The sequence below is a fragment of the Nyctereutes procyonoides genome, unplaced genomic scaffold (assembly GCF_905146905.1).
Source record: "Nyctereutes procyonoides isolate TBG_1078 unplaced genomic scaffold, NYPRO_anot_genome, whole genome shotgun sequence".
Classification (NCBI taxonomy): Eukaryota; Metazoa; Chordata; class Mammalia; order Carnivora; family Canidae; genus Nyctereutes; species Nyctereutes procyonoides.
Window position 1 is genome coordinate 103,445,454 of NW_026575125.1, and position 25,984 is coordinate 103,471,437.

The 25,984-nt window shown below is 37.2% G+C and overlaps 1 protein-coding gene across 2 annotated transcripts in view; it reads left to right on the forward strand.

Moving 5' to 3' along the window:
* The window catches only part of LOC129517670 (P2R1A-PPP2R2A-interacting phosphatase regulator 1-like), a 39,218-nt gene extending 18,854 nt beyond the window's left edge, over positions 1 to 20,364 (forward strand). Inside the window, exons 5-8 of one of the 2 annotated variants that reach the window (XM_055337607.1) lie at positions 11,986 to 12,029; positions 12,118 to 12,172; positions 14,122 to 14,210; positions 20,290 to 20,364. In XM_055337607.1, the coding sequence (XP_055193582.1) occupies positions 11,986 to 12,029; positions 12,118 to 12,172; positions 14,122 to 14,210; positions 20,290 to 20,293 (192 nt within the window). In that variant the 3' untranslated portion in view covers positions 20,294 to 20,364. The remainder of the gene's footprint in view (positions 1 to 11,985; positions 12,030 to 12,117; positions 12,173 to 14,121; positions 14,211 to 20,289) is intronic. The other variant, XM_055337608.1, reaches the window with a different exon arrangement.
* The last annotated feature ends 5,620 nt before the right edge of the window (positions 20,365 to 25,984 follow it).

Consider the following 25,984-nt stretch of genomic DNA (forward strand, 5'->3'; position numbering starts at 1 on the left):
TTTATCCCCACCCCACTTTGCCTCCATTTGACACTTATTTCCTTGTCTCTTATGTAATAATTTGCTCTCATGTCTGGACTGTAAGGTGTCTGTGGGTAATAACTATGGCTTATTTTTTTAAAGATTTTATTTATTCATGAGAGAGAGAGAGAGAGAGGCAGAAACACAGACAGAGGGAGACGCAGGCTCCATACAGGGAGCCCAACGTGGGACTCAGTCTTGGGTCTCCAGGATCACACCCTGGGCTGAAGGCAGGCGCTAAACCGCTGAGCCACCCGGGCTGCCCGCCTTATTTTCCTTTTAATCTCCCTTTCCCCTCTGAGCAGAAACACAGTTCCTTAAACATAGTAAGGGCCCAATAAATATTGAAATACTTAAGAGTTAGCCCTATTTTTCTGACAGTGGCTTGTTATGATAAGTAATTATGACTCATTGTCCAACGTAATTTAGATGTAGTGAATTTTCAGTGATCCCCATATGAATTTTCTATTATTCTATAACCTTGGCTGTTTCCTCTACCTTCTAGCAAATGATTAGAAAAAACAAACTGGTTTTAATGCTTTCTTAAGCAAAATATAACTAGTGAGGGAAAATGCTCCTTAAAGAGTCATATGATACATTTAAAAATCTAATAAAAATTCAGACCAGTTACTTCATAAAAATACTTGTTTATCCAACATACCTTTTGAACACTCATTTCCCCATACACCAATTCACTCCTCTTACTGCCTTTCCTGGCTAGTACCCACCCATGGGTTTCAGCTAGTGCAATCCGGAGCTCTTTGCACTCTATCTTCCTTTTTTATCTTTTGTAAAAGATTTTATTTATTTATTTATTTATTTATTTATTTATTTATTTATTATCATGTTAGAGAGGAAGTGCATGTGAGCTAGGGAAGAAGGGGTAGAGTGAGAGAGAATCTTAAGCCGACTCCACACTCAGGGCAGAGCCAGACGAAGGGCTTGATCCCATGACCTGAGATCATGACCTGAGCCAAAATCAAGAGTTGAATGCTAACTGACTGAGCCACCCAGGCACTCCTAAGGATTTTATTTTTAAGTAATCTCTACTCCCAATGTGGGACTCGAACTTACAACTCTAAGATCAAAAGAGTCCCGTGCTCTACTGACTGAGCCAGCCAGGCGACCCTCTTCTCACTTTCTCATCATTTTTCTAGTCCTCCTCCTCCTCTTCCTCCCACCCTTTTTCATTCAGACTTTCATTATCTTTTACCTGGCCTTTGATCCTGCTTCTAGTCCCTCTTCCCTCCACCCTCAGTTTGTTCTGTATATGGTGCTAGGGTTGCCTTTCTAAAAGAGATATGATCTTGTTTAAAATGCCTTTGAGTTTTAAGAACTCAGAAGGATCTATGCTTCAGGTTTCCTGTTGGGCTCAAAGGCTAATGTCCAAAATCCATAATCTGTTTTCAGCTAAATTTCCCCAAATTTGCTTCCTTTCATGCCCTATAATATACCAAATTTCAGCCACCCTGAATCTCTCAGTTCCCCAAACATGCCTCTGGCCGAGCATCTCTTCCCACTCCCTAAATACCTGCTTCCTCTTCTCTGTCTACTGAATTCCTACCTTCCTCTGTGAAGCCTTCCCTAGGAACCCCAGGCAGAGGTATAGTCTCTGTGCTTTGACTTCCCACAGATCATAATGTGTTCTGGCACTGACGTATGGCCTAATTTTCCCTAGCTACACTTTGAATTTCTCAAGGACAGGAAAATGTTTTATTTCTCTTTGGATCCTCGGGGCCTAGCACAGTGATTTACCTCATTAAATATTTCTGAATGCACAACTTAATGTGGTCTTAAGATATGTAAAAGTAAGATATGGTAGATTCATTATCTGGCATTTCAAGAATGAACCAGGATACAGGTAGAATGGATGAGTTCTAAAGGCAATTTTCAAGCCTCATTTTCACACTTAGCTTTAAATCCCCCCATTCTTTCATTTTCCTCTTGTGTGGGTCCTCATATGCTTTGAGATAAGACAAGAAAAAAGGAGAAAGTAGTCTATATGACAAGTATTGGAAAAAGCAAGAGTAAAATGTGCAGAAATACTTGAAAACTATTGCCTTAAGCCATTATATATTATGAAAGTGTGGTTTCCTCACCTGGGTTCTAAGATACTTGATGGGGTTATTTTGTTTCTTGTAAGAAAAAACTGGCAAGAAAAAATGAGGTGGTTTTAAGATCCATTGCCTTGAGAAGAGGAAAGTAGAGATAAAATGTTCTCTTAATGTTCTGCCTGGCATCTCTTATATTAAGTTATTTTGTTCTGTTATATATATGCTTTTGATTAGCATAATTCTCAGTCATGAGTCAATTGGATTTTTTATTATTTCTTTAATTTTAAACTTAACTAATACTGTTGCTAACATGCATTAGGCACTCAGATATTTTAGATAACTTTCAACATTGACTTAATTAATGTTTAGAAATAATTAATCAGAAGCATTAAAGCCAGCTTGACTTCAATTTATTTTTTTATTGAAGTATAATTAACATTCAATGTTATGTTAGTTTCAAGTATTGGCTTCTTTAAATTTCAGTTTTTGACACCTCCTTCCATCCCCACTCCCATGCGTGGTTCCTTTGGTCACCTTCATCAAATCAAACAGGTAAAAAGACTTTCAAAACCGATAACTGGTAAAAAAAGGGAAACCTTATTTTTCTCTTAAAAAATGCCTGTTCAGTAATTCCAATTGAGATCACATGTGATTCTGTTTCTAATTCCAGGAATGGTTTTTCTAAAAGAAAAACAACTAAGGAGTCCTATATTTCTTTGAGTTATTACCTATTTTAATAAACTGATAGTTTCCAGAAAAACTGTATACTCTTCTACCTTAGTCTGGCCTCTTTCAAAGATCTCAAAGAAAAAAGAATATTAATTTGTAGGTTCGTAATGACCATAATTATTATGTTTTTTAAACCATCAGATGGAGAAATTTTTTTTGACAGATGAAATGGCCTGTATGCTATCATTTTGTGTTCATTTCTTAGTGATCTAAGGGACACTTTGTACCTCACTGGCTTATGTTCTGTGCTGGCGCGTATGTGTGCATGTGTGTGGGCGATTGCGCACACACACGTGTGTTTAATAGCAAACACCTAATACACAGTTAAACCTTTTAATTATCCAAAGATTAGCCACAGAACTCAAAAGATCAAATCACCAGTCTGCCACAGGTGGTGGGATTTTTCTGACCCAAGTACAAGCAGACTTTTGTTCAAGGGGGGCTTAACTGTTATGAAGCACCTATTATTATTCACTTAGTGCTATAATGGGTACTTTACAACTGTGCTCTCATTTTGTCTCACAACATAAGGTCAGAAACTAACGATGAGAGAAATTTAGTAACTTAACCAATGTCCAGAGGTAGTGAATGTCAGAGCCAGGTTTAGCCCCAAATTACTGGATTCCTTTCCAGCTACCCTTCTCCTGTTTCAGTGGTTCAAAGCCATAGTATCTCATAAGACTGGTGTTTAGGACTCTAACTCCTACTTCCTTTCCCTCTCTCACACCATGGCTTCCCTAAAGTCCAGACTGTCATCCAGTAGCAAAAAAGTATGGTAAAAAGATGTTTTTCCTTTTCAGTAGATAAAACATTCTTTAACTGTCTTTGTGACTATGGAGCTCTTTTAGAAGTTCTTAGTGAAAGAACCTAAAATTAGTAGGTAAGATGACCTCTGGTTTATCTGTGCAATTTGTTTTGTTGCTTCCTCTAAAAGAGATTAATACGTAAAAATTTGATTACATGTTGTTATTTGATTATTAAGCTTGAAATCAAGATAAATTTAACTGGTCAGTAATATAAATTGTAAAGCAATCTATTTCCATAGTGACAGAATATACGTTATAAACATTTAAAATGAAGCACAAGTAGAAAGTGAATTAAATGGGAAAATAGAAATAATATTAGCTTTCAATCTGGGCACTGATTGAATGGAAAAATCAAGATTTATTTTCAGCAGCTTAATGGTCTGATAGATATCTTAAATTGCATATTTCTTTATATGCATGTTTTTTTGAGAGAGAGAGAGAACGAGTGAGCAGGGAGGGTGCAGAGGAAGAAGGAGTGAAAAAGCCTCAAGCAGGCTCCATGCCCAGTGTAGAGCTCAATGCAAAGTTCTAGCTCATGACCCTGAGTTCACGACCTGAGCCAAAATCAAGAGTCGAATGCTTAGCTGACTGAGCCACCCAGGTGTCCCTCTTTATATGCATTCTTTAACCATGATTTTTTACTTTTGGCTATTGAACTTATTAACCTTTTGGGCAGGAGGATGCCTGAAAGTAAATCTCTGATCTCTTTTTACCCATAAACATTCAGTATGAATCTCTGAGAGATTTCTTACATTATCACAATGCCATTATTACATCTAGCAAAATTAAGTTATTCTTTAATGTCATCTAATAACCAGTCCATGTTAAAATTCTTACTGTTCTCAAAATGTTTTTTTAGTGATTCAAACATGTTCCAACCATGATCTCTCAGATCTCTTGTTTTTTAAGATTTTATTTATTTATTTGAGAGAGTGAGAGAGAGCTCACGTACAAGCAGCAGGGGAGGGGCAGAGAGAGAAGCAGATGCTCCACTGAGCAGGGAGCCCTACATGGGGCTCAATCCCAGGACCCTAAGATCATGACCTGAGCCAAAGACAGCTGCTTATCCAACTGAGCCACCCAGGCACCTCTCAGGTCTCTTTTATTTAAAACAGCCTTCCCCTCCTGTTTTTCTTCAATGCCACTTATTTATTGAAGAAACCAGGCCATTTGTCCTGTAGACTGACCCATATTCTGATTCTGCTTCCATGTGGTATTTCATGTTTTTTTGTTCACTGCATTTCCTATAAACTGATTTGATTACATTTTCCTTTACTTTTAAATAAGCCCACAGCCCATGTCAATATTAGCTTCTGGGTCAACATTTAAGTCAATGTATGGTTTAAGTTGCCCCTTCCCGGGATCCCTGGGTGGTTCAGTGGTTTAGCGCCTGCCTTTGGCCCAGGGCACGATCCTGGAGTCCCAGGATCGAGTCCCACGTCGGGCTCCCGGCATGGAGCTTGCTTCTCCCCCCTCCTGTCTGTCTCTCTCTCTCTCTCTCTCTCTCTCTGTCTATCATGAATCCATCAATAAATAAATCTTTAAAAAAAAAGTTGCCCCTTCCCTTGCAGGCAGTTAATGGATAATTTCTTCTCAATTGGGGCTGCTAGGTGTTTTCTAGGTATTAGGGAGCTTGAGAAAATGAAGCTGGAAGTTAATGTTCTGTTCCCTCCCCCTTAGCTTTATTGATATGTAATTGACATACAACATCATTTAAGTGTAAGGTGCACAACATGATGATTTGATTTATGTACATATGGTAAGGTGATGACCATGGAAGTTAACTTTCTAAATACATAGCAATTCCTAAGTGTTCAGGAACTATTCCTTTTATGTAATTTTCCTTTCCTAGTAACAATTGAGTTTATGTTTTAAGAGGTTTGAAAGCACTCAGCTTTTAGCTCCTTATCCCAGAGCCCTAAACATAAGTAACCACCCTGCTGAAATAGCTTGTGTATTAGTTTGCTAGGGCTGCCATAACAAAGTACCACAAACAGGGGGCTTAAACAACAGAAATTTAGTTTCTCACAGCTCTAGAGGCTGGAAATCTGAAATCAAGGTGTTGGCAAGATTGATTTCTTCTGAGGGCTATGAGAGAAGTGTCTGTGTGTTCCAGGCCTCTGTCCTTGGCTTATAAATAGCCATCTTTACCTTCACATGATGTTTTCTCTACACATATGTCTGTCTCCAAATTTCTCCTTTTTTATAAGGACATATTGGATTAGGGCCCACCTTCATAAACTTATCCTAACTTGATTACCTCTGCAAATACCCTATCTCCAAATAAAGTCACATTCTAACACACTAGGGATCAGGACTTCAACATGCTGGATTTTTAGGTGGGGGGCACAATTCCAACCATAACAGTTTGTTCACAGTATATGGTCTTTAGCTTTACCTTTATTCCCTGACTTGTTACATAGGATATAAAATCATTGATACCTAGAACGTAACTTTTTTCTGCAGTACCTTAAGTAGCATCAGTTAAATTATCGACTTACATGCTAGCCCTGTATTTCTAGCATCTCCTCCTTTTGTATCTTTGCAAATGTAAACTTTCCAATACATATTACAGTCGTTTTATCTTACCTGGCTTGGATAAATTAAACTGGGTTTAGACACAAATGTAAAGGAACTCCATGAAATGAAGCCATTTAAAACAAATGATGCCAGGGTGCCTGGGTGGCTCAGTCAGTGAAGCATTTGCCTTCAGCTCAGGTTATGATCCCAGGGTCCTGGGATTGAGTCCTACATCAGGCTCCCTGCTCAGTGGGGCATCTACTTCTCCCTCTACCCCTCCCCCCTGCTTGTGCACCCTCCTTCATGCTTGCACTCTCTCTCAAATAAATAAATAAAATCTTAAAAAAATAAAACAGATAATGCCAGCTGGAGTGCAGGGCATGTTTTTGATAAGGACCATTTAGATACCACAGTTTGATAGGTTGTCTTTGGACTTTGCTATCATTTCTAGTCTAGAAAAGCAAGGACATTAGATTTCAGTGATACATCTTTCAGTCTTCCTTGAAACCTACTAGTCTTTTTTTATGAAAAGATGTTCTTTAAGGGAATAGCCTGGCTTATTTTAAAAGACATTTAATATGATCTTAGTTTACAAACTGTTTCATTCTTTCAGCAAGCATTTGTTAAGCAGTGTGCTGGCGCTGGGCAACTAAAATCTTTCAGGCATGCTCACCTTCAGAGAGCACAAGTGTCTAACTTACCATTTCCATTTTTACCTTGGATCCTAAAAACCTGAAAGCTAAGTTTAGTGCTTAAGTGCAGCAACTCTCCTTAACCTGGATTTCTAGCATAGAGTACTCTTTGCCCCTGACAGTTATGTGGCTCTTGACCTTTTATCCTTAACCATCTTATTTCATTATAAGCATCTCATATCCGTTTTGGAAATAGGCAAGAATAAACAATAAAAGAGTTAGCCTGCTTTTACTAACAACCCTCAAAATAGTTGATGTTGGCTAATGCTCTTTCAATGGGAGGAACAATAGGCAAAATCCTAACCTACTTTGGGAAAAATTACTCTTGTTGGTTGAGTAAATTACAAAATACTTTGAGCCTTTCACTACAGGAAAACACCTACATAAGTATTAAATGGAAGAACTATACTAACCTCACATTTTGTTGAAAAGATTTACTGTTATTCCACTGTTTTAAAAGACTAGCTTCTTAAACATCCTTTCCCAATTTCCCTCATTTTCCATAATGACTTTAGAATAACTCAAAGCTCTAGATTCACCCTCAGTTCTTCCTTATTTTTCTACAGTATCCAATTAAGCATTGAATCCTGTTAATTCTTCCTTGACAACATCCTCTCTGTTCCCACTCCCTTCTGTCTCTTGGGTCCAGATTACTATAATAATATTCTAAGAGATTTCCTATCTTTGCCAGTTTAATCCAACTTCTACAACCACCACTAAGATAACTTCTTGAAGACTTCATTTTCACCTTTTCCTCCCCTGTGCAAAATGTTAAAATGACTTCCCATTACCTACTGAATAAGAGTAAGAATAAGAGGGGTGCCTAGGTGGCTCAGTCAATAAAGCGTATGCCTTCAGCTCAAATCATGCCCAGCATCAGTCTCCTTGCTCAGCAGGGAGCCTACTTCTCTCCCTCCCCTCTTACTCTGCCTGCCGCTCCCCCTGCTTGTGCTCACTCTCTTGCTGTCTCTGTCAAATAAATAAAATCTTTAAAAATAAGAATAAGGATAGCTCGGTTGTAGTAAGTACTTACTTATATAGGTTGCCAGGCACTGTGGAAAAGAAACTGTACACCTGCTTTGTTAGCCTCAAGTCTTATCATCATCTTCATATGGACAAGGAGACCGAGGCTCAGGTTCAGTCACTTGCCTAGGGTTGCACAGGTAATAAGTTACGGAGCTGAGATTCAACCCAGTTCTGTTTGGCTCCAAAGCCTGGTCCTAACTAACTATGCTATTCTGCCCAAACTCTTAAAGCTCAAACCCTTCAGTTATTTAAGATCTTGGAAATCTGGCCTTATTTTCCCTCTCCAGTTTTCTCTCTCATGACTTCCTAGTACAGACTGTTTCAGTCAAGCTAGCCTCACTACCCTGAAACCAGCCACGTGCCTTCCTGCCTCTAAGCTTCTGTTCACATGGTTCCTTCTGCTTGGCATATCTTCCACCCTTGGCTTGCCAGATTTGAAACCACCTTCAAGGCCTAGGTCACATTTTAATTCACACAACACAAGCCACTCTTCTATTCCAGACCACCCATAACATATATTGTTTATGTAGACAATACTATTTAAACTCTTCTAATCATACGCTGCACCAATGCAAAATGTTTTAGCACATCCTTCCAATACATGATGGGCATGTACTACCAAACTAGTATATAATATGAATCATTGAATATATGCAAAATACTAATATAAAAAGGATGAAATAGGGGTGCCTGCATGGCTCAGTGGCTGAGTGTCTGCCTTTGGCTCAGGTCGTGGTCCCAGGATCCTGGGATCGAGTCCCACATCAGACTCTCCTACAGGGAGTCTGCTTCTCCTTCTCCCTATGTTTCTGCCCCTATCTCTGTGTCTCTCATGAATAAATAAATAAAATCTTTTTAAAAAGGATAAGATAAAGGTAAAATTATGGTTTTAGAACATTTTAAATATTTTATTAACTATAGGTCATTATTGAGAGTGAATATGAATTCATATTTCCAATAGTCCTCATGATTTAAAATTACTTTAGCCAGCTCCTTGATAGAGATTAGCTCAGCATTGTGTTTTCACAAGCAGATGGCAGATGATGTGTGCTGTGCTAGGAGCTTCACCTTTGTCATTTCCCTGTCATTCACTTAGACTTGTATTACAAATCTGTCCAACATTTCTTTATAGAAATCTTGTTAAGATACTTGTCTATTTTGTGGAACTCTGTTTAATTAAAACTAAATAGTATATCCATATGGCCATCTAACCTGGAATTAGTTATAATTTAGCTAAAGGCCAAAATCACGCTGGTTTCTTGCAAGATCTTTGGACCCTCTGGGCTGAATGAGGGCACCTGTATCAATCTGTATACTATTAGCAAACTTTCATTTCTTACTATCTTAGATTTTAAAATATATAAATTGAATTTCTATGGTTTTCTTTTTGCTTCTCGGTGGATCATCTTGTATACTTCATTGTATCCTGGGATCATGCTTACTTTGGAGAACACCAAATTAATGTGTATAAAATTTGTCTCTCTAATATGATTCTAGGCCATTTAGGGAAAGCTCATCTGCTTATTTGATGTTCTCCATAATATTTACCACTATATTTGCCCAGCACTATCCTAGGTACTTTATTATGTGTGAAATATGTTTTTAAGAATACCAGGATGAATTTTGACTGTGGGAGGGATGCCTGGGTAGCTCTGGGACTCCTAGGTGGTTCAGTGGTTGGGTGTCTGCCTTCAGCTCAGGTCATGATCCCGGGTCCAGGGATCAAGTCCTGCATTGGGCTCCCTATGAGGAGCTTGCTTCGCCCTCTGCATGTGTCTCTGCCTCTCTCTGTGTGTCTCTCATGAATAAATTAATAAAATCTTAAGAAAAAATTTAAAAGATTAAAAATATATTTGTTCTTTTGTGTTTATTTCAATTAATATTATGTTTGCAGTATTAATCCATGCTGTAGCATGTATCAGAACTTCATTCCTTTTTATGGCCAAATGATAACTCCATTTTTTAATCCATTCATCTAGTAACAAACACTTGGGTTGTTTCCACCTTTTGGCTGTTGTGAATAGTGCTACTATGAACACTGGTGTACAAGTACCTGTTTGAGTCCATTGTTAATACTTTCAGGTATATACATGGAACAGGATTGGTGGATCATATGGAAATTCAATATTGAACTTTTTAAGAAACCATCAAACTGTCTTCCACAGAGTCTGCACCATTTTACATTCCCACTAGCAACATATGAGAGTTATAATTTCTCCACATTCTCATCAACACTTGTTATTTTCCACATTTTTAAATAATAGCTATCCTAACGAGTGTGAAGTATTAGCTCATTGTAGTTTTGAATTGTATTTCCTTAATGACGAATGTTGAACATCCTTTCATTTACTCATTGACCATTTGTTTATCTTAATATTTTTAAGTTAATTTATTTAGTTTAGAGAGGGAAAGAGCACCAGCACAGTGGGGAGGGGCAGAGGGAGAGGGAGAGGGAGTCTTCAAACAGACTCCACGCTGAGCATGGAGCCAGATGTGGGGCTTGATCCCACAACCCTGAGATCATGATGTGAGCCAAAATCAAGAGTTGAACGGTTTTAACAGACTGAGGCACCCAGGTACCCCTATCTTCTCCAGTTCCATGATTGTCTTTACACTTTCTTGATGGTGTCTTTTGATGCACAAAAGTTTTAAATTTTTATGAAGTCCAATTTATCTATTTTTTTCTTATGTTAACTGTGCTTTTGGTATTATACCTGAAAAATCATTACCAAATCCAATTCATGAGGCTTTTGCCTTACGTTTTCTTATAAGAGCTTTATAGTTTTAGGTCTTACCTTTAGGTCTTTCATCCATTTCAAGTATAGATGGTGTAAGGAAAGGATTCAACTTCATTCTTTAGTATGTGGATGTTCAGTTTTCCCAGCACCATTTGCTGAAAAGACCATCTTTTACCCATTGAATGGTTTGGCACCCTTATCGAAAATCAATTGACCCTATGTGTGGCTGTTCATTTCTGGGTTCTCTGTTCTATCCCATTGGTCTATATGTCTCTCCTTATGCCAGTACCACACTGTTTTGATGAGTAGCTTTATAGTAAGTTTTGAAATCAGAAAGTGTGAGTCCTCCAAGTTTATTCTTCTTTTTCAAGATTATTTTGGTTATTCAGGGTCCTTTGAGATTCCATGTGAATTTTTTTTTTCATGTGAATTTTAGGATGTTTTTATACTTCTGCAAAAAATGCCACTGGGATTTTGATGAGGGTTGCATTGCATCTGTAGATCACTTTGGGTACTATTGCTATCTCAAAAATACTAAGTTTTCCAATCCATGAACATCAGATATCTTTGTATATGTGGGTTATTTTTTAAATAACTATATGAGAAGTAATATTTGCATTTATTTTTTAAAAAGCTCAAACAATGTGGTAAAGTACAAAGAAAGAAAGAGGGGCACCCGGGTAACTCAGTGTTTGAGCATCTGCCTTCAGCTCAGGTCATGATCCCAGGGTCCTGGGATTGAGTCCTGCATCAGGCTCCCATAGGGAGCCTGCTTTTCTCTCTGCCTATGTCTCTGCCTTTCTCTCTGTGTCTCTCATGAATAAATAAATAAAATCTTAAAAAAACAAAGAACAAATTACTCTAAATCTCACTACTATTGATAAGATTTTTGGTGAACATCCTTTGAACACCTCTTGTTTATAATTTTACATAAATAGCATCTGAGCTTTTTTCTACTTAATATGTAATACATGTTTTTCTTTGTCAATGACTAGATTTAAATCATGTTCGCACCATCATTTACTTAAACAAACTGATACTGATAGACATTTAGTTTGCTTTGGACTGTGAGTAATATTTATTAATATCACAGTATTAATGGTAGGAAAAATAGTATAATAATGAATGTTTGATGTTTACTCTTTTAAATGAAGAAAGCTATGAAGTTTTTCATCTGAAAAGTTTCTGCATATTTGATGTACTGGACTACATTAGTAATAGACCTTTGGTGTAGAAGTTGCAACAATAAAAAGTAGAGAACTACACAATTGTTTAGAGATTTGTTTATACTCCAGCTCTTCTGTAGCCCAGTAAATAATAATAAAAGTACAACCAAATGAAATAATTTTGTAAAGCCATAGCATCTGATATTCATTTATTCTTACATTCTGCCTTTCAGGAAGAAGGTATGGATTTAACAAATAGAGAAGCAATGCATGAATGGTGAGTAGTGTACTTTGAATCATCATTCTGAGCATCTCTATATTCAGTCACATCTTTTCTTCCACTACTGATGTCTCTTCTTTTGCAGGAAGGTACAAACTGCAATACAGATAAGTCGGTCTTGGGAAGCAAGTTTGAACCTGGTATGATATTAACACTTCAATTTTATAGAAAATTTGAAATTTTTACTGATTTTTCAGTGTTGGCCTTACCTAGTTTTGTTGTAATTTCTAGAATTGTAAGCTCTCATTTGAAACTTAAATTTATATGCCTCATAAGTAATTTTTGATTTCTCCTTAAGAAACAGTTGATGACTTATTCATAAAAATAACTGACATCATTTGAAAGTGAGGTTCAAAGTAAATAGTTGTCTAATACAAAACTGTCATTGTTGTGGATCACAACAATGGTGATTCTAAGAAATAGAATCTCTGTCCTGGTGAATCTAAGAAAAGTTCAGGTCTGCTGGTCACATTGCTTAGATGACAAAACAATAAATGATTTCACTCTTTCCTACAGAATTTATTAACTAGATATTAGGGTTTTAAACCACAGACAATGGTTTTCCTGGATAAATACTACATTTTTATGCCTGTAATGCATGTACTCCCACTAAAATTTTAACATACTATTTTTAATTTGAACATATTTGGAATTTAATTACATCCCCTGCTAGCATTTTTAATGTCTCTGTACACATTATGATTACTTAGTTGTGGAAGTTGAATGATGTTTAGGGTTTTTTTCCATGGACATCTCAGATAATGATAGAATTGAGCTGAAATTTGCATAGAAGAGATTCAGCTTTCAGATTTGGGAGTTATTAGATTAGGAAATGGGTCATCAGCAGAAACAGTACCATCTTATTTTCCTTTGAGCCCTGAGTGTATTAGATGGACATCTATCCTTGATTCAGGAGTAGGTCCCGAGTAGATAACCTCTGGAGCCTATCCCTTTTCATATTTGGTGCTAATACAATTTATATATACTGTTCGATTCTCTTAACTGACCCAATTTTAATTATTCAGGTGTTGGCACAAGTGAGTGAACCTATGAATGTGTTAGGAAAACGAAGGGAATATGTAACATAATTTTACTGTGTTTCAGAAAATAAAGAGCACATTTTAAAGTCCTGAATTATGCAGTACTGATTTTATCCACATAAAATCTATCAACAGTTTTTATATAGCTGCAGTAATTTTTACTGTTCCATTTGTATCTTAGTTCTAACCAAATCCTTTTTGATTGTTTCCTTGACATAATATCATAGTTTTCAATAACAGAGCACAGGTCCAATGCAAAGAGAAAAACTTTAATTTAGGATTTGTATATATATGGTAAGTATCACACAATATCAAGTACTCACATTCTAGACCTTTTGGGGACACTAGGCAAGCTCCTAGACTTGCCATAGAGCTCTCTTTACCAAAAAGAGAAAATGAAGTGAATCTTGGCTCCCCTGCTTGCTTTAGGACAATGTGAGCTTCTCACCATGGTACGACCATGACTCAGTAAAGATTCCCTTCCCCATGCAGCAGTTCTCTCCCTAAGTATGTGATAGGTAAGCAATTGGTGCTACAATTGTACACTGCTTTCTGCTGACACAGAGTGACGGTGATTTAGAGAAACCATCTTCAAAGTGCATTGATTTAATTCCAGTATCCCCAGCAACTTCTCCTACCAAGGGAATTGGGAAGGTAAGAAAGGAGAGCCTAAGAAATTGTGTTCCTTGAAATATTTATAAAATATTAATGTTTCACCACACACATTTTGGGGGGATATATTTTGTCATAGTACATCTGATTCTAAAGGACATTTTTTCCCTTCGTTTTAATTTCTTGAACTATTATTAACATGTAACAAAAGTCAGCAGCTTTTAAGTATATAATTTGATTAATTTTGGTAATTGTGTACAATCCTGTAACCATAACCATAATCAGGATATAGAATAGTTCCCACACTCTAAACAATGTCCTCGTGATCTTTTGCACGTGATATCCTCCTCCCCACCCCCCACCCATCCTAGGAAACCACTGATCTGTTTTCTGAGAAGAGTGGTGGTTTTAAAACCTCTGTTCTAATTTGGTTATAGCAATGTTTGCCTCCATCGTTACAAACTTGTGTGGGTTGCACCACTTTGCCTCCAAGTCCTATTCCTAATCCTGCACAACGATTTACAGTGTAAGTTCATCTTATATGAAAATACCAAATTGCTTATAAAATAAGAATTTTAGAAACTTAAAATAAATTATAGCTCCATGTTCTGTGACAACCAAAGAAGTCATGTTTTAGCTAAATTAAAATGTCATTGTTTTATTATTTTGTACGTTAAAAAGAATCAAGTGACTAAGAACATGTAAGTACATATGAACATTCGAAGAATCAGTAATTCATTAGCCCTGTTTGAACACAGTCTTTCTCTCCAAGCTTGGTAATAAGGATAAGAGCTAATTCTTGAATATAAACAACTGTACCTGGGGATCCCTGGGTGGCGCAGCGGTTTGGCGCCTGCCTTTGGCCCAGGGCGTGATCCTGGAGACCCGGGATCGAATCCCACGTTGGGCTCCCGGTGCATGGAGCCTGCTTCTCCCTCTGCCTCTCTCTCTCTGTGTGTGACTATCATAAATAAAGAAACAAAAAAAAACTTTAAAAAAAATAAACAACTGTACCTGATCATTTACCTATGATTTTCACCTTTAATCAAGGCATGTCACAACCAGAACTGTAGATCTTTTTAGTTTTTTTCCCTCACAATTTCAGAAAATCATGAATCCTTATAAATTACAAGACAGTTTGCTATCCTGAGCATTCCTGTTTTTAACCCATATTTAGAGAAAAGCAATAAAACGATGTAATACTACACAGTCTTTTTCTAGTGTATGTCCTTAGATATATTATAATAAAATAGTCATAGCTGATTTTGTTCAAATTTTTTCTTGTAATGATTGTGGTGATTTTATTTTAGAAGAAGTCAAAGCCCCAACAACACTATTAGACCAAGTATCTGTGGACCTTTAAAAAGAAAAGGTACTTTTATCTACCAGCAAAAACAAATATAACTTCGAATTATTTTTATAAAATATCATATAAAATCAAGTGTTATAAGAAATTCATTTTAAAGGATTTATTTTAAATGTTTGATAAGTGACTAGAGGCCTTTCATTTTATTTAAACAAAACTGTGTAAAGACAACTTTAAAAGCTTTAAAGTGCCATATAAATGTGAATTGAGAAATTTAAGTTTAGTCATCTATTATGATTTTCATTATAAAATTCACGAAGCTAGCTGCCTTAAATACTTTCTGAAACAAGATAAATGAGTGAATGAACAAACAGAATAAATCAGTCCTAGTATTCCACTGAATCTTGACCCCTGCCTGGCCTGCTGCCACACCTACTTATTGGCATCATATGAATAAGTTGACACAAATCAGATCCACTTAGCAAAAATATATGCTAAGGTGTGTGTTCTCTGATGTTTCACTTATTTATGGGGGTTAATTTGGTCGAATATATGGAAAATGACCCACCTACCCAATAATAAAAAGGTGTTGGAAAAAAACAGAACTTTTTTTTTTTTAACTCCCATAGCCCTGGATCCCATTTCTCAAACCTGCCTCACTAAGCTAGGTTGTTCTTACTTTTTTGTTAATACCACTACTGAGTTAGTTAAACTTAGTACAAAAGTGCAGAAGGGGAGGTGAGAGGGTAGGGTAACTGGGTGACAGGCATTAAGGAGAGCACATGATGAGATGTGCACTGGGTATTATACGTTGGCAAATTGAATTTAAATAGAAAGAAAGAAAAAGAAAGAAAGAAAGAGAAAAGAAAGAAAGAAAGAAAGAAAGAAAGAAAGAAAGAAAAGAAGAAAGAAAAGAAGGAAAGGAAAGAAAGAAAAGGCAAGGCAACAATGTCACATGGGTGGCTCAGTCGGTTGGGCATCTGTCTTTGGCTCAGGTCATGATTCTGGGGTCCTGGGATTGAGCCCCACATCGAACTCCCTGCTCAGTGGGGAGTCTGCTTCTCTCTCTTTCTCTACCCCTCACCCTGCTTGTGCTCTCTCTTGTTCTCTCTCTCAAATAAATAAATAAAATCTTTAAAAAAAAAAAAAAGCTTAGTACAAAGTTTATAATAGGGGAGGAGTAACCTGGGTGGCTCAGTTAGTTATGTGTCAGCCTTTGGTTCAGGTCATGATCCCAGGGTCCTGGAATGGAGCCCTGCATTGGGCTCCCTGCTTGGTGGGGGTTCTGCTTCTCCCTCTTCCTCTGCTCCTCCTCCCCGCTTGTGCACTCTTTCTCTCTCTTAAGTAAATAAATACATCTTTTAAAAACTAAGGAGGGAAAATGGATAGGAAAGAAGGTTAAACTTTTAAGATGTGTATTTGTGAAAAACCCATTAAGATAGGAAAGAAGAAGGAGAAGAAAAAAAGGAAGGAAAAGGAGAATAGGAGAAGGGGAAGAAGGAGAGCAAAACTATAGGGAAAGAAATTAAAATCGAAATGTACTTTAATCTTGCTTGTATTTTGGATTAATTTTTTTATTGGAGTTCAATTTGCCAACATATAGCATATCACCTGGTGGTCATCCCATCAAGTGCCCCCCTCAGTGCCCATCACCCAGTCACGCCAACCCCTGCCCACCTCCCTTTCCACTACCCCTTGTTCGTTTCCCAGAGTTAGGAGTCTCTCATGTTCTGTCACCCTCGCTGATATTTTCACTCATTTTCTCTCCTTTCCCCTTATTCCCTTTCACTATTTTTTTTAATAATAAATTTATTTTTATTGGTGTTCAATTTGCCAACATACAGAATAACACCCAGTGCTCATCCCGTCAAGTGCCCCCCTCAGTGCCCGTCACCCATTCACCCCCACCCCCTGCCCTCCTCCCCTTCCACCACCCCTTGATCGTTTCCCAGAGTTAGGAGTCTCTCATATTCTGTCACCCTCACTGATATTTCCCACTCATTTATTCTCCTTTCCCCTTTATTCCCTTTCACTATTTTTTATATTCCCCAAATGAATGAGACCATATAATGTTTGTCCTTCTCCGACTGACTTACTTCACTCAGCATAATACCCTCCAGTTCCAGCCACGTTGAAGCAAATGGTGGGTATTTGTCATTTCTAATGGCTGAGTAATATTCCGTTGTATACATAGACCACATCTTCTTTATCCATTCATCTTTCGATGGACACCGAGGCTCCTTCCACAGTTTGGCTATTATGGACATTACTGCTATAAACATTGGGGCGCAGGTGTTCCAACATTTCACTGCATCTGTTTCTTTGGGGTATTTTGGATTAATTAATGGCAGTTGTCCTAACAACACATCTAACTCAGCTTGTACTTACTATATTCTAAGACTAAGACTAGATCAATTCAGGAAAACACTCTTTCAAACAAAGCATTGTTTTATGATGATAGATCAATGACCTAGCTTAAGGGTCTTTCCTCTGTGCTGTGAAGTTAAGAACTCCTGTTGACAAAACATTTAAATATGCTAATAGTTTGGGGCACCTGGATGGCTCAGTGGTTGAGCATCTGCCGTTGGCTCAGGTCCTGATCCTGGGGTCCTGGGATTTAGTCCAGCATCAGGCTCCCGCCCCCCACCAGGGAGCCTGCTCTCCCTCTGCCAATGTCTCTGCCTCTTTATCTGTGTCTCTCATGAATAAATGAATGAATGAACGAATGAATAAATAAATATACTAATAGTGTAAGAGCTGTTAGAAAGTTGGGGTCACTTGAGTATTTAAAATAAAATATGCTTAGTGACACCTGGCTGACTCAGTTGGTGGAGTCTGTGACTGTTGATCTTGGGGTTGTGAGTTTAAGCCCCATGTTGGTGTAGAGATTACTTAAAAATAAAATCTTAAAAAAATCAGTGAAATAAAATACACTTAAATGGAAGACAGTGTTTTACTAAATTAAAATAATTCTCCTTTTGGGGTGTCTGGGTAGTTCAGTCAGTACAGTATCCACTTCTTGATTTCAGCTCAGGTCATGGTCTCAAGGTCTTAAGATTGAAGACGTCATTGGACTCCATGCTCAGCACAGTGTCTGCTTTTCTTTTTCCCTTTCCCTCTGCCTCTCTCCCTACTTGCTCATGCTCTCTCACTCCCTCTCTCTCTAAAATAAATAAATAAATCTTTAAAAAAATAAATAAAGTAATTCTCTAAGACATTTATGCATAAAATGTTTTATGACATTGAAAATTCCTGGAATTTTCTTAGAATTTATTATTTTAAAAATTGCTTTTATATTAAAATTTTGACATAATACACTCAGTTTCTGCTCAGTGTTTTGGTGGATGTGGCATGTCTCACACGACCATCTTGTACCTGGTTTTCAGTTGCTCTGGAGGCTGACTACCTCTTTTCTTTGAATTATCCCTAAGAATGCCAAAGCAAATTCTGTATCTACTACATAGTCTATATTTTAAGTCAGACTTTTCCATAGCCTGTACAAGTTTGGTCAGAATTCATCTGGAGTTTTAAATACAGTAACAGATTAAACAGAAATTTAATTTCATTTATCTATTTGGAAATATGAATATCCACTGGGAAATAATAAATGATATCTTATTTGGAGCCTCTTAATACAAATGAAATGTGGGGGGAAGAGGTATAAAAAATCCGAAGAGGTCCCGGGTGGGGGAGAAAAAAGAACGAGGACTATATAAAATGGGAGAGAGTGTGAGATAGCAGTTAGAATATCCAAGCACAGGGAGGTACATTGTATAATGATAAGCTGCATTTACTTCCACTAGAAATAGGCAAGGGCAAATAGGGCCTCAAGTGGAAATTCTAAGAAATCTGCAGAAAATCAGACAGCTATAAAGAGCATTTTACCAGTAATGATGGTTTCAGCAAAGAAGATTTCAATTTTTTTATATGATGAATTTGTCTTGATTTGTCTGGCTTTTAATTTAAACCCCAAAAGAAAGGTGAATAGTTTTTCCATAAAGATGTAATTGTAATCTGGCATGGGACAAGATACCCAGACCTCTTTTGAGCTTTATGAGCCATGATTATACTCCTAAGGAAGGTCTGTGGAATTTCTAATTATATATATATATTTTTTTAAATCTTTAACTATATATTTAAAGATATATGCATATTTAAAGTTTTTTAAAATTTATTTGTGAGAGAGAGAGATCGCGGAGCAGGGGAGGAGAGGGAGAGGGAGAGGAAGGCAATCTCTAGCATACTCTGTGCCAAGCACAGAGCCCCTCAACGGGCTTGATACAACAACCCTGAGGTCGTTGACCTAAGCTGAAACCAAGAGGCCAATGCTTAACAGGCTGAGCCACCCAGGCGCCCCAGGATATTTTTTAAACTTTTAAAATTTTACTTAAAAATTTTCTTAAAGATTTTATTTATTTATTTGAGAGAGAAAGCAGGGCAGAGGAAGAGGGAGAAGCAGGTTCCCCGCTGAGCAGGAAGCTTGACACCAGGCCCTATCCCAGGACCCTGAGCTGAAGACGGACGCTTAACAAACTGAGCCACCCAGATGCCCCTATTTTATTTTATTTTATTTTATTTTTAAGTAAATTCTATGCCCAACGTTGGGTTTGCACTTATGACCAAGAGTCACGTGCTCTACCAACTGAGCCAGCCAGGCACCCCTATTCCTAGGGATATTTTTTAATGAGTAGGTGGTCTTATGTTCCACCTTATTAGTTATGGGCTTGAACATCAGTTTTCTCTCATCCAGATGGTGTAACAGTGTACAGATTTTAGCATTTACTTTGAGGTAACGATTATAGCAATGCAGTTTTTGAGGTTAGATATGTCTCCTTAATCTTTAAAAATATGTGTATTTTGTTCATTGTATGCTATAAAAGAATTGGTCTATTTAGTTTATTGTATATGCTTGGCAAAAAAAGATAGCAACAACCTAAACATTTAAAATAAGGAATGAGATTAAATTATTGTGTGGCCTTACTACATAGCTCTATAAAATCATGTTGAAAAATTTAGTTAATAATATGAGGAAATTATAATCATTAGAAACAAAAAGTAGATTGCATATCAGTATTATATATGATACAAATCCAATTTTGTTTAAAAACAATCATTTATACACACATTTAGGAATTACTGAAATGTGATTATCTCTGGATAGTGGGAATATAAAACTTTTTCCTTTGTGTTTTTATGTATCTTGTAAATTATTTGCAATGAGCAAGTTTTACTTTTGCAATTAAAAGCAAACACATGTTAGATAAAACATATCTACTTTGACCTGCTTTTTTTGTCATAGGTGAAATATTTGAAGATCAGCCAAAGAGGAGTTTCTATGGCACAACCAACGTGGTTTCTTCTGATACTACCCAACAGTCTGATATGAATGTGGTGAGTATTAACATGAGGTTTTAAACATTCACTGGCCATTTTTCACTTGGTTTTTAAATCTATTCTTACTATTGTATATATTCAGAAGTATTATTAAATATTTTTAGAAGTTATAAAATATCCCAAATGAATGCTATTAACTTTAGTTCTTCTCCCTAACATTTATGTGTGACATTAATACATGCTGGATACATTTTTAGAAGTGACGTCTTGGCATTTGATTAAGAGGTATTAGAGAAGAGGTGCCTGAGCAGCTCACTTAGTTAAGTGTCCAACTCTGGGTTTTGGCTCAGGTCATGATCTCAGGTCATGAGATCAAACCCCTTGTCCAGAGTGGAAGGTGCTCTGCACTCAGCATGGAGTCTGTTTGATATCCCCTTCCCTTTCCCTCTCTTTCTGCTCCTCTACCCTGTTTCTGTCTCTGTCTCTCTCAAATAAATAAAATATTTTAAAAGAGGTATTAGAGAAATATATAAAAATACAAGCTTGGAAAAAAGTCTTCTGCCCATCCTTTCTTCCTTGGATTTTTATATGCTTTGTTAGGCTGATCATATTATTGAAAAACGTGCCAAGAAAGCATGTTTTAATAATCAATATGGGAAATACAGTGAATGGGGTTTTATTTAATTTTACTGTTGGCTTTGTTTTACTGATCTTGTGAAATTGCTCTTGTAACTAGTGCCAGTTCTTTGCTTCATATATTTTGTGTTCATTTGTAGACAAAGCAGAGTGCACAGAGATCTTTTGAATTCTGTTATGGACAACTGGCACTTTCTTCTCCAATCTTCAGATATTCTTGATAGAAACATTAGCAGGGATCCCTGGGTGGCGCAGAGGTTTAGCGCCTGCCTTTGGCCCAGGGCGCGATCCTGGAGACCCGGGATCGAATCCCATGTCAGGCTCCCGGTGCATGGAGCCTGCTTCTCCCTCTGCCTATGTCTCTGCCCCTCTCTCTCACTTTGTGCCTATCATAAATAAGTAAAAAAAATAAAAAAGAAAAAAGAAACATTAGCAGTACAGGATCTTCTTGTAATTTATCAGTTAGAATCAACACTGTCACAATCTTCCATATCATCTTCTGATTCCGTTCTCCATTTGTTGTAGTAGATGAACTTTCAACTAAGTGATTCATCCATCCCAAGACTTTCTCACCAGTGGAGAAACACATTTGTTACTCTCTCTCTCTCTCTCTCTCTCTCTCTCACACACACACACACAAGTTAGAGCAACTATTTATTACCTTATTTTCTCAAGTTTCTAAAATTCTGTTTTCTATAGAATTTGCATATCTAATTCCTCTGTATGCCCTTAAAAGCAATATAGTGATACTTTCAAAGATGTTTTCCAAATAAGAACTATATTGAAGATAAACCGTATATCTTCAAGCTGCTAGTGTGTAGAAACATGCTGCACCTTGATTTTTTAAAGACATAATTGAGAACTCTATTTATTTACATGAATAAGTAGATAAAATTATACATTCTGATGAAATATAATTATTCCATTTAATAAATAAGTGAAATAATTTTTAGAATTATGTTGCTGAATGCCCATGCTAGTTCTTTTTTCCCCCGTGCTAGTTCTTAATGGTATTTTCGTAATTGCTAGTTTCCTCTTGGTAGGGAAAAATTACCTATCTTAGAGTAGTTTTTAAAACTAAGCTAGTTGGGATCCCTGGGTGGCGCAGCGGTTTGGCACCTGCCTTTGGCTCAGGGCGCAATCCTGGAGACCCGGGATCGAATCCCATATCGGGCTCCCGGTGCATGGAGCCTGCTTCTCCCTCTGCCTATGTCTCTGCCTCTCTCTCTCTCTCTCTCTCTCTGTGACTATCATAAATAAATAAATTTTAAAAAATTAAAACTAAGCTAGTTATACTATACAAGGATACAAGGATTGCCCATTTTTCACATGAATCCTTGGATGTTTAATTTGTTGGGAAGGAATAGGTAGGGGAAATAAGATGAAAAGGCTAATTGAATAGCAAGAAAATAATATGTAATTGGGCTTCACTCAATTTGTACTGAACCTGATTATCCCTGATCAATTTTGTATTCTAATTAAGTGTGGGAAAAAAGTCACTATTGATAAGTTGTGGTACTTTACATTTCTATGAATTACTTTTTATTCATCATCATGACTACTGATTTGATTAAATAAGGCTTAGTATGTTAGGGTTTTTCTGCAAGAATCATATACTTCCAGTTGTTCCCTAAGGGCTACAAATGTTTGTTTAAACCCCAATTTTCTATTCAAAAGTCTGAAGGGTTTTTCTGAATAAAAAAAAAATTATGTGTTAAAAATTTAAAATCTAAAGTGCGTGCTTTAATTGAGGATAACATTAGCATTTTGAAAAATAGAAATGTATCCTTATGCAATGAAGTTCAGAATTAGTTTAAATTTCCTCAGTTAATGAAATACGAATGGCTATGTAAAATATTTATAAAAAGTTTTTCCTTGTCATTAGAAATAATCAGAATGACGGAAAATCTGATATAGGTATGCCCCACATGGGAAAAAGACTGTCACACCAAGTATCATTGACAGGGCACCTGGGTGGCTCAGTTGGTTAAGCGTCTGCCTTCAGCTCAGGTCATGATCCCAGAGTCCTGGGGTCGAGCCCTGCATTGTGCTCCCTGCTCCCACTGAGGCAGGGAGCCTGCTTCTCCTTCTCCCTCTCCCTCTCTCTCTCCCTCTGCCTCTCCCTCTGCTGGTGCTCTTGCTATCTCTCTCTCTCTCTCTCTCTCTCTCTCTCTCTCTCTCGCTCACACGCCCTCTCTCCCAAACAAATAAATAAAATCTTAAGGAAAAAAATGGTTTGACAGTGGCCCCAGTGGAATTGATTAGCATGGCTAGATATGTGGGGGAAGATTCTGTTCACCTATGAATAAATGAATATTTATGAGATGACTGGGATCATGATGGTCTTTGGAAACTAGGACAGTATTCTACAAGTTGACCAAGGACAAGTGAACTATCAATATTGCCTCTGGAACTAAGCTTCTATACTTGCCAGACCCTTAGTGGACCAATTGTGAGCATATACACAGGCCCTCATGGGATGAGATATGATTGCAGTAATGTCCCTTGCTGAAATTGTACATCATTGACAGACAAAGTGTCCTCATGTATTACTGACACTTCAGCAAAAGAAAAAAACAGTTTTGTGAAATATTCAGGTACAAAGACCAAGGATGGAGAAAGTGAACAATGGGTGCAGAACTACTACTGAGTTGTATAAGGAGCTTTTACTCAATAAATCTTAGTAACGTTGACAATCTGATTGCATTTCTTTCAACTCAGACAATTCCTTTCATTCTACTCAGTTAGTGTTTATTGTTTTGGTTGTACTCCAGACTGTATGCTCAGAATCAAGGACTTTGTAGTTGGTTTTCCAGTCTGCTGACTTTTGAGCTTTTGTATTGGGAGGATCTGTTTCTTAAATGATTTTCCATTTCTTAAGTGGCTTTTAGTAGTTCTTTTACATGATATTTTTTGTAGCTGATTTTTTTGTTTCAATTTTTTAAAAAAGATTTGATTTATTTGTTTGAGAGTGAGCGAGAGAGAGAAAGCAGAAGCAGGGGCAGAGGGAGAGGGAGAAGCAGGCTCCCCACTGAGCAGAGAGCCCAATGTGGGGCTTGATCCCAGGACCCTGAGATCATGACCTGAGCTTAAGGCAGCTGCTTAACCAACTGAGCCACCTAGGTCCCCCATTGGTTCAAATTTTTATTTAAATTCTAGTTAACATACATTATAATGTCAGTTTCAGTAGTAGAATTCGGTGATGCATCACTTACATTTAACACCCAGTGCTCATCACAAGTGCCCTCCTTTTTTTTTTAACATTTTATTTATTTTTCATGAGAGACACAGAAAGAGACAGACATAGGCAGAGGGAGAAGCAGGCTCCCTCTGGGGAGCCCAATGCAGGACTTGATCCCAGGATTCCAGGATCATGACCTGAGCCAAAGGCAGATGCTCAACCACTGAGCTACCCAGGTGCCCCAACAAGTGCCCTCCTTAATGCCCATCACCCATTTAGCCCATCTCTGACCCACCTCCTCTCCATCAACTCTCACTTTGTTCTCTATTGTTAAGAGTCTGTTTTATGGTTTGTCTCTCTCTCTTTTCCCTTATGTTCATCTGTTTTGTTTCTTAAATTCCACATATGAATGATATCATATGGCATTTGTCTTTCTCTGACTTTTTTTTTAAGATTTTATGTATTCATTCATGAGAGAAAGAGAGTGAGAGCGAGGCAGAGAAACAGGCAGAGGGAGAAGCAGGCTCCCCACGAGGAGCCCGACACGGGACTCAATCCCAGACCCTGGGATCACACCCTGAGCCAGAGGCAGACACTCAACCACTGAGCCACCCAGGTGTCCCTTTCTCTGACTAACTTACTTCACTTAGCATAATATACTTTAGCTCCATCTATGTCCTTGCAAATGGCTGAGTAATATTTCATTATATGTACGTATGTATGCATACACACACAGACACACCACATCTTTATCTATTCATCAGTTGAGGGACATTTTGACTCTTTCTATATTTTGGCTATTGCTGATAATGCTGCTGTAAACATCGGGGTGTATGTGCCCTTTGAAAGAGTATTTTTGTATCCTCTGGGTAAATACCTAGTAGTACAATTGCTGGGCAGGGAAATATATATCAAAACTATAATGAGATATCACCTCACACTTGTCAGAGTGGTTGATTATTTTTTAGTTATGGTAAGACTATATTTTGTCATCCTAACTATGCCAAGGAATCATCATGTCAATTTTCATAGTAAAAGACATGTATTAGTTTTCTAGGGCTACCATAACAAAGTACCACAAACTGGATGGACTAATCAAAATAGATTATCTCACAGTTCTGGAGGCTAAAAGCCTAAGATCAGGTGTCATCAGAGTTGGTTCCTTCTGGAGGCTCTGAGGGAGAATTTGTTAATGTTTCTCTCCTAGCTTCTGGTAGTTGCTGGAAATCCCTTGCAGACATATCACTCCAGTCTCTGTCTCTGTCATCATATGGGCTTCTCCTTGTGTTCCTGTGTTTTCATGTGGTTATTATAAAGACACCAGTCATTGGATTTAGGGCCCAAGCAAATCCATTATGACTTCATCTTAGCTTGATTACATCTGCAAAGACCTCATTTCCATTTAAGATCACATTTGCAGATACTGGTGGTTAGGACTTCAACATCTTTTAGGGTACACAATTCAACCCACAGTAGGATACTTTTGGAATTTTTATTTTGCTTGTTTTGTTTTTCTTAAGTTAATTTTTTAAACCATCTATTTTATAACCCATTTTTTAAAAATATGAGAATTAGAGGTGACCATATTGAATATATAACATATGTTATAAATGTTTATAATATTTATATGTCATAAATATATGCTTATTAATAAATGTATCTGTATGTTTATGTACAGACATATTAGTTTTCACACTGTCAATAAAAGGATAAATGAAAATGAAAGTATGTTTTTAAAATATTTTCAAGGCATCATTGTTAAACCTTAAAAATGTATTTATGTTCTGTCAAATATTCCTGTTTTACTTATACTGTTATAAAAGACCAGCACTCCAGATTCATC